The sequence below is a fragment of the Tachypleus tridentatus genome, chromosome 10, assembly GCF_004210375.1.
Source record: "Tachypleus tridentatus isolate NWPU-2018 chromosome 10, ASM421037v1, whole genome shotgun sequence".
NCBI classification, from domain to species: domain Eukaryota; kingdom Metazoa; phylum Arthropoda; class Merostomata; order Xiphosura; family Limulidae; genus Tachypleus; species Tachypleus tridentatus.
In genome coordinates, this window is record NC_134834.1 from 153839738 (window position 1) to 153857620 (window position 17883).

General features: G+C 29.8%; 1 protein-coding gene across 3 annotated transcripts in view; it reads left to right on the plus strand.

Annotated features, from left to right (window-relative positions):
• Positions 1-17883, plus strand: part of LOC143230672 (poly(A) polymerase type 3-like) — an 82549-nt gene that overhangs the window by 19497 nt on the left and 45169 nt on the right. For all 3 annotated transcript variants that reach the window (XR_013016589.1, XR_013016588.1, XM_076464609.1), the window contains exons 6-10: positions 210-263; positions 4053-4164; positions 4732-4821; positions 6326-6464; positions 7983-8055. Coding sequence is in view for 1 of the 3 variants with exons in the window: in XM_076464609.1 (XP_076320724.1) it covers positions 210-263; positions 4053-4164; positions 4732-4821; positions 6326-6464; positions 7983-8055 (468 nt within the window). In the remaining 2 variants the exon portion in view is untranslated. The remainder of the gene's footprint in view (positions 1-209; positions 264-4052; positions 4165-4731; positions 4822-6325; positions 6465-7982; positions 8056-17883) is intronic.

Consider the following 17883-nt stretch of genomic DNA (forward strand, 5'->3'; position numbering starts at 1 on the left):
ATAAGAGATTGAACAAAACCTGTTTGTATTGATACAAAATATAATGGTGATTTATTATCAAACTGTCTGTATAAAGTTGACAAGTTTTGAAGTGCTTAGAATAAAAGTCTTATGTGCTTTCACATTGAATTAACTACATTCTGTCCTGTCAATTTTTAAATTTAACTGGAGTAAGAATATGAATTTAAAAAATGTTATGTCTTTCTCAGGCAGTTGAAGAAGCCTATGTTCCAGTAATTAAAATGACATTTGATGGAATTGAGGTAAGTAAACAACTCAATCAGTAAAGTTTGATGTGTTATGTAAATTACTCATAATCAATAAAGTTTGATGGGATTAAGGTGAGTAAATAACTCATGAATAAAATGAAAGTTGATGGTATTGAAGTACATAAATTAGTTGCAAGTTTGATGAAATGTGTACATTACTGATTCTAAATGACCTTTGATGGTATAGGGGTATGCAAATTACTTGTAATCATAATAACGTTATGATATTGAAGTGTGTGAATCATATTTAACTAAAATTAAGTTTGGTGATACTAAAGTTTGTAAATCACTCATAACCAAAATTTGATTTGATGAAGGTACATATGTTATTTGTAATAAAAATGATTATTGATGGTACTCAGTTATGTAAATCACTTTCTACCAAGTTTGATATTCATTGCACTGTCTCATAAAGCTAATAACTATACCTAAACTGTATTGCTCTCTTAGTTTATTAGACTGTAGAAAATTGTAACTTAATATTTTTTATGATAAAACTTGTTTTTAACTTTAATTAATGTTCATGTTATAGAAGAAGAAAAAAAAACAGTTCAGCATAAGATAACCCACATATTCCAAGTTTGCTATTTAGTAACCTGTAAACTACAACAAAGCTGTATGAGTTCTTTTCATGTTTGTGATATTTTTTATGTATGTGTAGTGGTCATGATATATAAACATCCATAGAAATTCTGGTAGTAAAAATACCTGAATTCAGAAAATTTTCAGTAACTTCAACATATTTTACCAACCAAGCTCGAAATCATGTTCATTTGGTTTTTTTATGTAGTACAAAAAAGTTTAGCTTTGCCAGAAGTGCCTTATGATCACTGTAGCTAACAAGAGTTATTTTCACTATCTCCAATAATGCTGTGATTTCTTTCAAAAATTGTATGTCTTAACATCATTCAGAGAAGAATTGTATGAAGCAAACATTTTCTTATTTAGTGAACTTTCATCTGGATTATTTAGGACCTAACATTTCATTTACAGGTATAATAGAAGCCAGATGCCTAGGATTTTCTAATAATTAAATTATGCCACAATTTTCTGGTGTTTCGCTACTTCCCTCATTCAACCCTATCCACCTGGATATTTTTTTATCTGCATGACACAAAGTTTTAGTGTCTTACATTTAAAATTTTATTAAACTACTTTTTGTTTATGTTATACCAATTAGAATAACATAAAATCTTAGCTAATAATCCATATTTTAATAGTATACAAATTTTAAGTTTTTAATTCTACAAGACAATAATAATAAAACTGTTTCATGGGGCATGCATTGAGCTGCTTTTACTAGTTGCAGTAGCTTGTTGGTAATGTAATTTAATACCATAACATAAGCTTTTTGGTCCAAAGGGCAAGAAAACAATAAAATTCATTTATAAGTAGAGGTAAACTATTATGGACTTGGAGCTAATTAGAATAAACAGATGTGGTCTTATATTACAATGTGAAGTCATCGTAAAAAGAAAAAAAAGTAATTTAGAATTATTATTATTTGGTTTGGTGTTTACAAGGTTTGTCAGGAGGTTTTAGGAATTACAAAAAGGAAGCTTGAGATTTTTAAGATAAGGAAAAGTATTTTTATCTTTAACATAAAAATTAATTTGCATATGGACTATTCAAAACAAATACTCAATACATTCATGGACAAATGTTTTATTTTATTAAAATACTTTACCAAAATTATGATTTTTTTGTATGTTAAAGACTTGTAATATTAAGTTAAATGATGCCAACTTTTGTGAAGATATATACACTACATTTAAAGCTAGAAGTATTAAATCTAGAAAGAGGTCGTGTGGTTGGTTGTAAAAACTGATTCCATTTTGAGAGAATTAAAACCAAATCTTTTTCTCATAATAAAAATTTTAACTGTCTTTATCTTTAGTTTCATTTTTATTGTTTCTTAGAGCTATATGCTTGAATTTATATTAAAACATTATCCTGTGTGATTAAGTTTATAAAGAATCTGAATGTTATATTATTTTATTATTTGCACAAACTTGTCAGGGTGTACCAATCCTGGAACAAACAAAACGTTTATGAAAACTTAAATATCATCAGGTACACTTGTAAAAAGTACAAGATTCCTGGCTGGAAACAGTTAAGAAGGGGCTACCATAATTCTGGTGTGATATTTAAAAATATTTAACAGTTGTATTAGAATGACTTGATATTTTAATGAAGTACATACTACACTGAAATTGAGCTCCCATGTAAAGTAGGGAACAAATATATGTTTTAATAAAATTGGTAAGGAAGATTTATAAAATCTTGATTAACGTGGTAAGATTAACAGTATAATGAGCTTTAACAAATTTTTAGATGCTATTTTTGTTGCAAATATTAACTCTTTCCATGCAGGTATCCTTGTCTACACGTCATGAAGTTTTACAGAGATTCATAACTTAATTATATTACTTTATCATCATGATATTTGAGTAGACTTGGTCTCAAAACATATCTAATAATTCATATTTTAATATCCTAGAAATTTAAGTTATTAATTTCATGAGAAAATACTTTGAAAGATCTTCAATTTCCCATTGTATGAAAACTGATATTTGATCTTTATGTCTTCCTCTTTAATTTATTTGTGTAGAAGTATAGAATTTAATGTGAATTACCTATTACAATATAGTTATTACTCATGTAAAGCATACATTTATAGCCTTCAATCTTCTTTGGTTTCAGAGCCATAAACTAAAATATTTATAACCAGTAGAAAACCAGAGTTTTAGTCTGTGAAATAATTTTTACATTTTTTATGTATAAAGAATTGTTCGCTTTGCTTCGAGATTTTATTCCTATTGGAATCACATTAATAAGCTTAGCTGAATTTTTAAACGCTCTCATTACATTGTTGGAAAGCCAGAAAAACTGTGATAGTTGTAGGTCACATCTGCTTTTTATGTGTTTTTCTTCTGTATTTGTTGATGCATTATCTATTTCAATACACAATTATTTTATGAAGTAATACCATAAGTTTAAAAAAGATTCATCAAGAATCTACAGAAAAAGAAAAAAACATCCATGAAAGTAATGTTTTTTTTTTTATTGAAACGTGAAAATTGCAAACTTTTTAAGTTAAATTAGTTAAAGGAAAAGGAAAAAATATTATTTTTCAAGTAAAATACTTGTGAGTAGCCTGTGCCTTACATAATATGATAGGATCACATGGGCTTTTACAACTTGTATGGCAGGATTACTATTTGGATACTGTTCAAAGGGCAATAAAACATAATTAAGTATAAAGAGTTGTATATTGTTATGAATTTTAAGCTTTTTAGGACAAATGCAGAAAGGATAATTTAGATTTATTTATATTTTTTATGGCAGTTAGGAGGTCGTTCAAAATGACATTCTATATATGGTTGATATAATAGATAAAATACTTACAAAAGAAACTTTTGAAATTTATTTTAGAAGTTTTAGAGGTTATAAATAAAATTTTACAATTTTCAGATGTAGAAAAGTATTTTTAATTTCAACATGAATATCACTTTGCACTTGAAACAGTCAACAATTTAACTCTATGTATCCATAGAGAAATTTTAGTGAAACTACTTCATTAAAAATTTATTTGTGTGTGTGTGTGTCTCTACAAAAGATTTAATTTAATGCCTATTGAAAGCTTGCAAAATTTTATGAAGATAGACAAAACATATTAGAAGTTTTAGCATGGAAACTAATGGTCTGTTTGTGTTCATGAACTTGGCTGAATTGACAGATCCCATACTTAGAGAGTTGAGTTTGTACTGTTTTTCACTACAGTTGGACATGCTGTTTGCACGATTGGCACTGAAGGATATTCCAGAAGATCAAAATCTACGAGATGTGAATCTTTTAAAGAATCTGGATCCTCGATGTGTCAGAAGTCTTAATGGTAAGACTTTGCTCTCAATGGAAACATGAAAAGAAAAATTATATTTGTATAATGAATATTCAGATTTTTTTTCACAAAATGACTAATCAGTAAAAAGGATTACAAGAATTATAATGAACAGAAGTAATCTGTTCAAAAGGAATGTGGATAAACATTTCAAACCTTTTATCCTCAGAATGCATTGACTAGTAGCATCCAGTTACCTTTCTCTAGTACACATAAGTCAGGTTCCCGAGTTACTGCAAACAAATTAATTTCAAGAATGTGGTTGGTTTGAGTAGGGAAGCTGGTCATTTTGACATTAAAAAATTTTCATTTTGGAGAAAAATTAAAGAATGCTGATTCTTACAACTCTGTTTATCATATGTATTTCTGAAATTGTAAATAATTTAAGAAATAATTTATACAATCAGAACTAGTTCACACTTATTGCAGCTCACATTGTAGGTGGTTAAAGGTACAAATATAGGAGGGTGGTTAAAGGCACTGTTACTAGAAGTTTGTTAAAGATAACAAAACTGAGGTGGTTAAAAGTGCTGATTCTGGTACTGATATGGTCTATTTCAGGTTGCAGAGTAACTGATGAGATTCTTAGCCTTGTTCCAAGTATTGAAGGTTTTAGACTTGCCTTAAGAGCTATAAAGCTGTGGGCTAAACGTAAGTAGGTGAACTTGGTTATTTTTTCTGTTTTAACTGTACTATTAAGTTCTCTTTATTTTGTTTGTTTGTATGTATATTTCTTAATGATTTTTTTACAGAAAGTAAAATGTTTCAGATAATAGTAAACCCAGCTTTGATGAAAGATAGTATTGAATTGTTTCTGGTATGCTGTCATTTTAATAGTTACCATTTACACAGTTGTGAGTACATAATAAATAAGTTACAAATATAGCAGTGATTGATTATCTTACAGGAGTTCCATGCTTTAAATAGTGGAGGTTTTGTATCAATAGTGTGTAATTTATCAAAGTGCTTAAGTTTAAAATAATCTGTTTGTATGCATTTGTAGTTTTGATAAGACAAGCTTAACGTTCTTGCTGTTGAAAGGTCAGAGAGAAAATTTCAAAACCTTCTTCAAAATTTTATTAAGCTGCTAATAAACTTTCCATTAAATGTAGTTAATTTGTCAAAATTTAATTAACAAGTTTTAATTTGTTTAGGAAATATTTAAATCTGTGTACATGTATTGCAACATTTCTGAGCTCCAACTTCCCCATTTTCTGTTTTTTATCACATGTCTCTGATGTCCTGAGTTTGATATAAATTGCTCATTGTAGCATAGATATTAATAAAGCATATTCTTAAGTCTTATTTGTTTATCAAGTTACAGAGTAGAAAGTTAAATATGCTTGCTGTGCTCACTTGTCATGTATTCCCTTTCACAAATTGACAATAACTCTCCTTAATGTTTTCTATTACGGTATTTATTAAAAAAAAAAAAAGTTTTATTTTACCAAAAGTAGTAAATACTAAGTTTTTATGAATTGAGATTTTTAGTTATTTAACTGATATGATGTGATTACAAGAAACTAATCACATTACTTCATTCAGTAGAGTAACTTGAGTTACATCATTACTGTGTAATTTATAACTTTTTTATTGGACTTATGAACTGATGATAGTTCAAAGGGCAATAATAAAACAATAAAATTAAGTAGAAACATAAATTGTACAACCCTTAAGCTATTTGGGCCAAATAATTGTAGTTTTCTATTACAACCTGCATTCATTGTAGAAAGAAAATAAATGGTAATTAGATTTATCTTATTTTGTCAAGTCAAATTTGCTGAGTTTATTTGTATTTAGGGTACAGAAAATAACAGATAAAATATATTTTAACTGAGAAAAAATATTTAATATTCAGTTGGAATATTTTGGAGTTTATGCAAATGAAACTGAAAACTGTAAGTTAAAAACAAAATCTTAACATGAAATTCACCTTTTGCTCTGATTCAATATATTCACAGACAAATCTTTAATAAAAATGGTTGATTTAAAATGCTTCTTGAAAGCGTGCCAACAGAGAATATTAAAGGCTTTTAAACATTAGTCTGCTATGTGTAAATTAGCCCAATATACATTCAGTTATTAGAAGTAATGTCATCTTTAACAAGTAATATTTTCTCACATTAAGCAGTTCATTGACTTTGTTTCTTGCCAGGTCATGGGGTATATTCCAACGTCTTAGGGTACTTAGGTGGAGTATCTTGGGCCATGCTTGTGGCCAGGACATGTCAACTTTACCCAAATGCAGCAGCTGCTACACTGGTTAACAAGTTCTTTTTGGTATTTTCTCAGTGGTCAGTCTTTTGTTTCTTTTTGTATGTAAACAGTAGTAACTTAAAAATCACTAATAATTCAGTCTTAAGTTTCAACCTAACATTGTTTTTGTATACTCAAAGACTTGTTGAATCTAGATTAGTTTAAATAATGAAACTTTTGATGTTAATATACTTAGGACAATTTAAAGGTATCTGAAAAATTAACTTTGTATGATGTATGTGATTTTTTTTCATTTTTGTGAAAATTTAAAAAACTGCATTGCTAGTTGGATAATTATTTGAAAAGTGAAGCATCTGTGTATAGTGCCAGAGGTATTGAAGCATTGTTTGTTAATTGTTAATGTGTAATATTACATTATATTAACAATGAAATAGTTTTCATAATATTTTGTACTTGTAATGATTGGTTTCCAGTAAGAAAAGTGCATGATTGCATTTCAGTTACACACTATTTGTTATACACTTTTGGTGATGAGACCCCTTTTTTCAGTACCAAAATTTATCAGATTGATTGGATTATACAAATTCCTAATAGAAATGGGATTTTCTCATCAGTTATTCTAAAGACCTATAATTTAAAGACATATATTTGCCTAAGTTTAATGCACACCCAATTTTGAAAGGTTAGATTGAAGAAAATTTCTTTTTTTACACATCAGTTGTACAATTTTACTGAATGGTTTGTAAATACAGTAAACAACTATCCATTTATTAAACGTTTTTGGAAATCTATCATTGAAATATTTCAAAATTTATTGAAAAGTATATATGTGGTAATACACTAAGGTAATTGTTTATCTTTACATAAATCTTCATCATCGCTAGAATTGTCACTACCATCAAACTCATTGATTCATCAGATTTACTTCCTTTAACTATTGCTTCATCCTCTTCTGATTCCCACAACATGTTATCATCCATCCCATTTATTACATTGGACACGCAACATTCTTTCAAACCTTTAATTACGCTTTAAACATTTTTGGTGGTAGCTTCTAGTAAAATACCTCATAAAATTGAATGTACACGTATGCACAGTCAATTTTTCAGGAGGTGTTTGGAGGGAGAAAAGTATGCATTATATACGGGCAAATATGGTAAGAAGTGAGCTGATGAATCAAGATCTATTAATATTTAATAGTTGTGGTATATTATTATTTGAAAATATACATAGTCTGTGATCTTTAACTATTACTGTATGTAATAAAATTATTTTTATCTTTAGTTGGTGATAAATATTTTTAAACTTATATTATCATCATTAATTATTACAGTGAATTATTGAATTTGGTTAGATAAACTCTAGACATGATGACTCTGAAGTTTAAGATTTGTCATGATAAAATTCTGGAAAATTTTAAGTTTTAAATACAGAGTCATTGATGTGTAACTCAAGGATTTTCAGTTAAAACTTTTTTTTATTCATTTGTTTGGCTCTTTCATAACGTTTTTGTTAATAAAAGTTTGCAAGTGAAATAGGATTTCTCTTGCATTCAACAACAGAAGCATGTATTTGAGTTTTGTTTTTCCTTTCAGGCCTTGGCCAAAACCAGTGTTATTAAAGCAACCTGAAGAAAATAAATTGAGTTTTGTGGTTTGGGACCCTAGGGTATGTTTTAATTTCTTTTATTAATGTAATAATTATTACAAGTTTTAATTGTTTAACAATAAGTGCAGATTGGTTCACAAGGATACTGCACAGTGGGTCAGTGCATTTGATGAATTCTTAGAAACTGATTTTAGGTTTTAACTGTTTAGCCAGTATGCAGCATGTGATATTGTCTGGGTTGGTTCTTTAATGCCAATCCAACCTTGTTTATCACAGAACTTTGTTAGTGTTAGCAGCTGGTGTTGGAATTGGGGTATTATTTGTGAGCAATTGATCTTGAAATTTTTTTTCTTCTTTTCTCATCTGAATAGTTAAGAGTATGTGACTAATTTTAGTTTTAACCTTGAATTAACTGGTGGAGGAAACAAGATGTGGTTATTTCATTTTAACATCTGAGATAGACTGCTTATTTATGATACAAGATATTGGGTGGACTTCTCCAACCCTGTTTGCTGGCTCATTACTATAAGGTGTTTCCCTGTTTTCTTTTGCTCCAGTCTTTCCTTGTTCATGAACTCTCTTACCCTGTTGCTGTGTTTGACTGGAACCTTAGTGTCATCCTGCACACTCTTCCATATGCCCATTCCTGCAATTTGCAACTTCTGTCACTTTCTGTTCCAAAATATTTCACTTTCTTTTTTATGGCTGCTGTTGTTGACATCATTTTTCTGGTGACTCATCCCTTAGATTTTTGAATATTTTTTCTTGTGAAGAAATGTATTTTCATATCAAAGAAATAATTTTTTGCATATAAAATCAGTAACACACAGAGATTAGACAAAAAAATTACCTTACAAACAATAAACTAATGTGGATCAGTCATAAGCAGTCAAAACTAGTTGATGAAGCAAAGTGTCTGGGAGGTATATGAATAATTATCGTAGCATTTATAACTGTTCTTCAGTAAGTATATTGTTATTGAACATATAGAGAAAGTCTGCTCTCTGGAATGAACCTCAGGCTCAGTACCATTAAGGTCAAGGCATTTGGTTGATTGTGGTAGATTATTGAAGTAATATTCATTTTATAATGATTAAAGCAATATTTATTGGTACATTATTATTTTAGAACAACTCATTCTTGTAGAAATGATAATACATTATGGGTAGTATTTTGATGTGCAGCAGCCTACCTTTCAGAGAAGTTATAGGATTGAGTATTTGCAGACAACATGCTACCCACACCACAAAGAAAATATCTAGTGGTATTCACATTGAGTTCCTACTACATATAAACACTAAAGAAAAAGGGTGATTGATGATTCATCTGATCACATTGAAGCTCTCCATTATTCCTGTGTTGAAGCTTTATGGTCATTTTATCATTTCTTAGGCCACTACTCATCAGTGAATTAATTTTTGGCCGTGATATTTCATACTCTAAAGACCCTTATATTCACACTGAAATATTTTTTGTCATATTTTTATATAAACCTGTTTAGTAATTAGTTACCCCACTTGTGATTGAGAATTTGTGGGTGGCTTATCATATAACCATCACATAGGAACTTTCTAGAAATATATGAAGTCTCAGTTCAAGAGTTGTTAACCAGAAGTTTTCCAAGTCTTTGTGATTGGAGTTTTGTAGGTTTTTGAGATAAAGGTTTATCAACAATAAACTTAGTGGTTCTTGCTCATATATTGCTAACTAATAATGTTTAGAAATCTATGATTTTTTAAAAAAAGTACGTTTATTGGAAGAGGATCTCTACATTGCAAAAATGAATTGTTATCTGTGTATAATGGTGAAAAATGAATTGTTATCTGTGTATAATGGTGAAAAATGAATTCCATTCAAATGAAATATTACTGAATTCTTTCTGTCTCGCTCTCTCAGTCTTAGTTGTTAAACATTTTACCAAATGTGTTTAATATTTATGTATGTATAATTATTAATATATTTAGAGTTTACTTAATAAAGTAAATATTATCCATACTCTAGTAAATCATGTGAATCATAATAATGTGTATTATAAAAATTTTTAATTTTTCTCTCAATCATAAAATGAAGTTTAGTTTGTGTGCAGAATTTAGCTAAACAATAGATATTCAAGTGTTATATGAGAATATAACGGGTAATAGGTAGCTTTGGATGAGTGTTTCTAGAAAAAAGTGGTATTCCAGTTATTGAAGTATTTTGTTACAATGAACAGTTAAAAGCAATTAGACAGTACTATTAGGCCTATTATATTTTTAGCCCTACATTCTATATTTAGCACTTGAGATATTTTCAATAATTTGAAGAGTGTGTAATAATAGTATTTCAGCCACAGTATGTTTGCCATATTCTCTGTTATGACGTGAATGCTTTTTTTAAGTTGGCAAAACCTGATTAGAGGGTACTATGGAAGAGAGATGATGTTGAATAGCTAAGTTGTTACTCTGATATATATTTTTGAATATGTTTAATGTTAATTTTACCATTTGTAGTAATTTGGATTAAATAACAAATTAACAATATTAAGCTTTAGCAAAATTGCAAAATAAAAATAATACGGTTACATATTTAAATTATAGCTTAGGATGTGCAACAGTACTTTAAGGTTTAGGTGTAATATATCCTGCCAGTAAATTATAAAACAGACTAAAAGCAATTTTATTAAACAGATACAATCTAAAGATTAGTTAATTGTCTTTCTCTGTGTTAAGTATTATCTTATTTACTTGAGTTTAGTCTAGACCCATTTTATTAGTTTAACTTCAGTTAATATGTCATAAATCAGACTGAATACATTGTATTATTGCTTTTAAGTACAATAATATTGGTATCACTTAAACATCAAATTAAGACTAGTTATTTGTCACTTCTGTAAAATTAAAAGTGAACTTAATTACTTTAGTTTGAACATAAAGTAACAGTAAAAACTGTTGTATTTAGCACTAAACCATTAGGCTTTACAGTGTTGACAGTATTTACTGGTATTTATATTTAGCATTGAACATTTATTTCCAGGTTTCAAATACAATGGTAAGACTAGTGTCATAGTTAAGCATTTTCAGTTCATTAGATATGGTGGGTGCAATAAATAGGTTTTATTTGGTAACTTGAGACTTTTATGTGCTTTTAAGGAAGCTAATGCTAGTCATGAAGATATGAAATATGTATACAGAATTTGTAGGTTAAAGAATAAGTTGGAGGATATTTTAAATACAGAAGAGTAAACTGTGTGAATGGCAGCAGGATTTAAAGAGGAACTTAAGCTTTAGCATGCAAAGGATACATCATTAAGCAATTTGTGATGATGGGAAACCCACTTAAAGTAAAAATGTATCTCAGGATGGCTGGTATGGGTATTAAAACTTTTACCAGAATAAAACAGAGAATAATGTTTTGACCTCCTTGGATCATCTTTAGGTTAAGAAAGAAAGAGTTTGCACATCTATCTTTGTTTACCTGAAGATGATCCAAAAAGGTCAAAACATTATTCTCTGTTTTATTTTGGTAAGTTTTAATACCCATACAAGCTGTCCTGAGAAACAAAGGATACATCAGTTAACAATGTATTTCAGGAAGTTGGAAAAAGTACTACAAGGGCTAAAACTAATAGTAATGGATTTCATTGTAATGTGTCTTTTCTGTTTTGTTTGGTCCTTGGTTTTTGCAGATGAGGAACTACTGAAGGAAAGAAAAACAAAAGGGTCATGGAAGGATGTGGATGATAAAGTTAAGGAGGTTATGGTTACAGGTGATTATTTGACAAAGCGTGTGGATAGTATAGACTGTGAAGTAGGGAAAAATAATTAGGTAATGCTACCCAGGGGCATAGATGAAGGATGTAAGTGACAGAGCAAGAGATATAATAAAGAGGGCCAGCAATGATGTAGCTCTTGTGCATATAGAGGTTAATGATGTAGGGAAAGGTAGTTCAGAGGTACTAATAAATAAATATAATGGGTTGATAAAGGCATTTAAAGAAAAGGGCTATAATGTGCTTGTGTCAGGAATACTGCAGAGATTTAATTGTGGAGATGAAATTATGAGTTGGTTACTAGGGCTGAATGCTTGGCTTAGGTAAATATGTAAGGTTGAACAGATAGGTTGGTTGGACTTGTGGGATCAGTTCAATGGGAGAAGGGGACTCTTAGAATTGATGGTTTACATTTAAATAGGGTACAGTATGGCTTGTTTGCAAGATCTGTTAACTTAGCTGAAATGACTAGAACGTGGTGAGACCAGGATAAACTAAATGCAAAATAAATTAGATGTAGAGAAAAGATTAATGTAGGAAATGAGAATAGGCATAGTTCTAAAAATAGAACTAACAAAATGAAATGGTTGACCTTAGGGCACTGGTAGGAATGTAGGATTTTATCGTAATGGGAATAACTGAAACATGGTTAAATGACAGAAATTTCTTTGAAATGAAGGGTTATAGGCTAATATTAAACACACTTACTGCAATATATGACGTGAATGACCAGTCAACAGCTTAGAATGTGCTCAGAGTGGTTTTTTTCAGCCATTTTAATGTGTGGAAAGGTTACCACATTTATTTGATCCAAGATTTCAATTGTTGTGTCCTTAGTCTGCTGGAAGTTTCATATTTTGTAAATCTGAATCCATCTTAGTTACTAAGCTTACAAATTTATAGTGGAATTCTGTGGTATTAGTGTAGTTATTTATGATTTTTTGGTTATTCAACATATATTATATATACATATAAAACATAAAAAAATTGTTTAATATCCTTTACGTGCAAAATTTTAAAAGGCTGAGCAACCTGTGTTCAGCAAGAACCAAGTTCAAAAGTTCTGGCAAGAAAAGATAATTGTTTGCTTTACTTCTTGGTTTATTGTAATAATGATTAATATACATGTGTATAATGTATAATAATTGAAATGCAACTGTATATTACAAGATATGTGACCATTGAAAAACATTCAAAACAGAGAAGACTAAAGATCAGTTTCATATTACTTGATACATAACATGAGTGCACATCAAAGCAAGTTATCTAATATTAGCTAGGCATAACTGGAAGGTCAGTATAATAAAAAGTAATAAATACATATATGTAAATATAAGGCATTATGATATTTAAGTTACTTAGGTTAAACATTTGTATTTTCATGTTATAATATGTAGTCATTTTAGCATGAAAAAAGCATAATTTATATTTATTTCCTTTTTTATTTTGATGGTCATGAGGTTGGTCAAGTGACAGACCACACGTAGAGTATAGAAAATAACATAAAATATAAAATCTTACTGAGAACAAATGTTTGAAATGTATTTAGGATGTTTTAATGATTATGCAGATAATATTTGAGATTTTTTAGATGAAGAATAGTTTCTTTTTAATCATAACATAAAATCACTTTGCACTTAGACCTGTGAAACACAGACTATTTTTACAAAAAAATCTTTAGTAAAAATATTTCATTAAAAAATCTGATTTTTTTATTTACAAAATGCTTGTAATTTTTACGAAGATGTACAAAATTTTGTGAAGATATGTGTATTAAAAGCTTTAGCAAAAGAGCTAAGAAAAGCACAACAAATTTAAGAAATGTAAGTATGACAGGATATTTAATAGACAATAGAAAATCAAGAAAGTTGGTCAAACAGAATATTAGGACATCAAGAAGAATGTATGAAAAAAAGATTGGCTAAATATGTAAAAATTTACAGTAAGAATTTCTTTAAGTACATTAAGGGTAAACAAAATGTTAGGATGGGGGGTAGGACCATTGAGGTATGATAAAGGAAAGCTTCTATGTGATAATTGTGAAATTGCTGGAATATTAATTTTTGTTAATTTCTGCCCTTTTTAATTGTGAAGCTTTAGGCATTATTCCTCTTCTCAAACAGTTGTTAGATGGAGGCAGGATCTGACAACATGATTGCATTAATTCCGTGTTTGTTAAGAAAAAAATTCATTTGGATTTCTATTAAAAGGTATAAAAAAAAAGGACTGTTAGTCGGAATTTGTTACAAACTGTCAGATGATGATGAAGTGAGAAACTTTACAGTGAGATTGATATTTCAGTTTTAATGATGTCATAATTATTGTTAATTTTAATTTCAGGTATATATATTGTGAAACACAAGAGGGAGAAAGGTTTTCAGGAATTGTACAAGATGGGTATTTTGCCACCAATTATATATGCAAAAACGGCTCGTTTGGGTTGAGAAAATATTTCACGCAGAATAGCGAACAACGTTTCGACGTTTTTTTGTGAACCTGACGATGACCGAAGAAGGTCGAAACGTTGTTCGCTATTCTGCGTGAAATATTTTCTCAACCCAAACGAGCCGTTTTTGCATATATAATTGGTGGCAAAATACCCATCTACAAGTTGGTTTTCTCGACATCACTGATTTATCACCAATTGTTCAAGGAACCGACTAGAAACAATGCTGTTAGATTTATTGTTAACTTGTAATGTAGAAATTGTTGAGAGGGTGCAAGTGATCATTGCTTTATTAGATTTGATGTTTTGCTGCATATGAAGACTAGAAATAATATTTTGATTACAAATTTAAAAAATAAGCAAATTTTGAAGAGATGTAATAAGAATTATCTATTGTGAATTGGGCAGCTGAATTATTTGGAGACACTGATCATATGTGGAAAGTGTTTTAAGAATAAAGTTTTAAATATTCAAGATAAACATATTCTATATAGAAGGAATAGGGTAGCTGCAAGTAAAAGACCAGATTGGCTCAAAAAGGGTATAAGGGATAAAATTAAAGAAATGCACAACAAATTTAAGTAATTGACTGGTATGACAGGAGATTTAAAAGATTATATAAAATCAAAAAACAGAAAATTGTTACATAAAGAAGCTTTAGGTGTTATTCCTCATCTCAAACAGTTGTTAGATGCAAGCAGGGTCTGGTAATATAATTCCATTAATTCTATACTGTTAAGAAAAACTTGAGAAGTTCAAAAAATTATAAAGCTCCTGATTTCTCCAAGGGATTTAAAGGAGGTAAATGACTAGATATGTGAGCCACTTGCAACTATTTGTTGTAAGCACTTGAATAGTGAGCAGGTGCTAATTGGAAGTTAGCTGATGTCATTCCTCTTTTTAAAGGGGGTAATAAAAATTGTCCAGTAATTATCAGCCTAATTAGTCTTACATCAGTTGTGGGAAAAGTTTTGTAAAGTCTGATAAGATGTTTTGCAAATTCATTTAATGAAGTTTAAAATTTTATAGGATAGTCAATATGGCTTCACTACAGAAACATCTTGCCTTTCAAATCTTTTGATAATCTTTGAAAAGTTTCCTGCTTGTTTAGGTGAAGGTAAAAATGTAGATTTGATGTATATGGATTTTCAGAAAACATTTAAAAGGCTTGCAAAAACATATCTAAGGGTGAAGGATAAGTTAGCTAAATTGGATGGAAGAAAACAAAGGGTTGTTATAAATGGACTTCAGTTGAATTGAATTAATGTCACATGTAGGGTATCTTAGGGCTCAATTTTAGGACCTTTGTTTTTTTTATTTATGTCAATGATGCAGATGAAGGAAGAGTCAATGAATTACTTAAAATTATAGATGATATTCAGGGTTTTGAGTTTTGATAGCTGTGAAGAGGATGCTGCTTGTTTTAAAAAAGATTAAGTATTTAGTGAGTTGAGCATATAAATAACAAGTGGGTTTTAATTATAATAAACGCAAGGTAATTAATGTGGTTATTGTAAATTGAATTATAAATATAATATTGATGGGAATAGCCATAACTGTATCATGAAAGAAAGATATCTTGGTAAAATAGTTGATTAGTCTCTAAAGCCATTCAAGCAGTATGCTGTTGATAATGTTTAGGTAAATAGGATTTTAGGTTGCATCTTCTGGAGCATTGACTATAAGTTTAAAGGGTGTTATAATTAAATTTGTGTAGGTCATTGATTAGGCAACATTTGGAATATTGTGTTCAGTCTTGTGCTTCTTATGTTAGGAAGGACATTGAATTGTTGGAAAGGATTTGGAGGAAGGTTACTAAAATGGTGTTTGGGATGGAAGGTTTATCATGTGATTCCTTTGAAATTGTTACCTCTTGAAAAAAGAAGAGTAATATGATGAAAGTGTTTAAGGTAATTGGTAGTGTTGATACGTCAATTTTCATAGTTAACTGTGATAAGAGTAAGATTGGGGGACACAAGTACAAATTATGGCAAGGTAGGAGTCTTCTTCAGCTAAAACAGTTTTATTTGTCTAAAAGGGTAGTTGGTCTCTGGAATGGGTTGCTTTCAGTTGTTGTGGAAGCAGTAAATTTGCATGTGTTTAAGAGAAAGCTTGATAACTCTAAGAATGATAAGGATTTGCTTTAAGATTTTTAAACACTCTCTTCAAGGGCATTTTTTACTGTGCATGTTGCAATGTTTTCTTCATGTTATACCAAAATGGTAGCTAATAATCCATATTTGATTAGTATCTAAGTTGTAACTTCTTAATCACATAATGTAAATTTTAAAAAATCCTGAAATTCCAGAATGTGGCATTTTTTCTCTAGATATCCTCCTGTTCTCCAATTTATTCAGTGCCTTTCCAATAAGTATGAAATTTAATGTAAGTTACTTATAATGTTACAATAACTCAGGCAAAACATACTTTCCACAGCCTTCAATTGTGTTTGGTTACAGAGCCATCAAATAGAAAATCAGGCATATTTGGCCATCCCAGCCATTATATCCTTACTTTCAGAATTTGTCAATAATTCTCTCTTGTATGAAATTCTGTATTATTTATAAATAATAGAAAGCTGAGGTTTTCATCTATTAAATGGTGTAATAATTTACATTGTTTTCTGTACAGAGAATTGTCAGTTCCTCTTTTAGTACAAGCTTTGTCCCCACAGGAAACACATCAGCTAGCTTTAATGAATTTATAAACTGCTCTTGTTACATAATTAGAGAACCAGAAAAATTGTGATAGTTATGGGAAACTGTCTGCTTTTTGCATATTGTTATTTTAAGTTATTTTGTGCATCATTTAACTAAACAGAAATTTAGTGTATTAGTGTTATTAGTATAAAAAAATGGGTTTAAGTGTTATTGACAGTCAACAGCAAAAAAAAAGCCTCAGGTAAGCAATTTTTTCTTGTTTTTTATGTGTATTCTTTATGTATATTGTAAAAGTAACTAAAATGAAAAGTAAGAAGTAGGTCAGTTATGCATGCGTGCCATTTTTCTGCTGAAACGCGGGTTTCTGCAGTTTTCAAACAGCCAACAATCACCCACGAGATTCGTGTAAATTCGAGGAGAAAATATGAGCGATTTGGGGGCCAGGTAGGTGGTTTTTGAGGAGAAATCGTATTTTTTCAATGTTTATTGTAGAAAAAAAAAATCTGACCGCCATCTTGGAGGCAGGTCTCGTGGTCTGGTATCGTGTGCATACCAGACGATAAAATATTCTCTACGCTCCAAAGAAACAACAGCGATTGAAATGTTTAAAAGGAAAGATGTTCATTTTGATCCTGTAGACAAGAGAATGTGTAAAGACATTAGATCAGCAGCTTCAAAGTATACCTCAAAGCTGAGGGAGAATCAGAAGAAAAGGGCAGAAAGGCTTGAGGCCTATGGTTCTGTGAAATCTAGCCCAGCCACCTTGGCTAAAGAAAAAGTCCAGAAAGCTGCAGAGGCACAGAGAGCTGCCCATTCAGAGAAGGAGAGAAAGAAAGCTCGGAAGAGAGCATTGGAAACCCTTGTCTCGAAAAAGAGGAAAGTAGTCAAGATTGATTGAAGGAAATTAAGTGATTTGAAATTTGACTGTAATTTATGCAGCAAAGCAGAAGTTGATATCAGTGACTGAAAAACATTTTATTATTACCTGCAGCATACAGTGCCAGTGGTTTATTTTAAAGCATATCATTAATTTT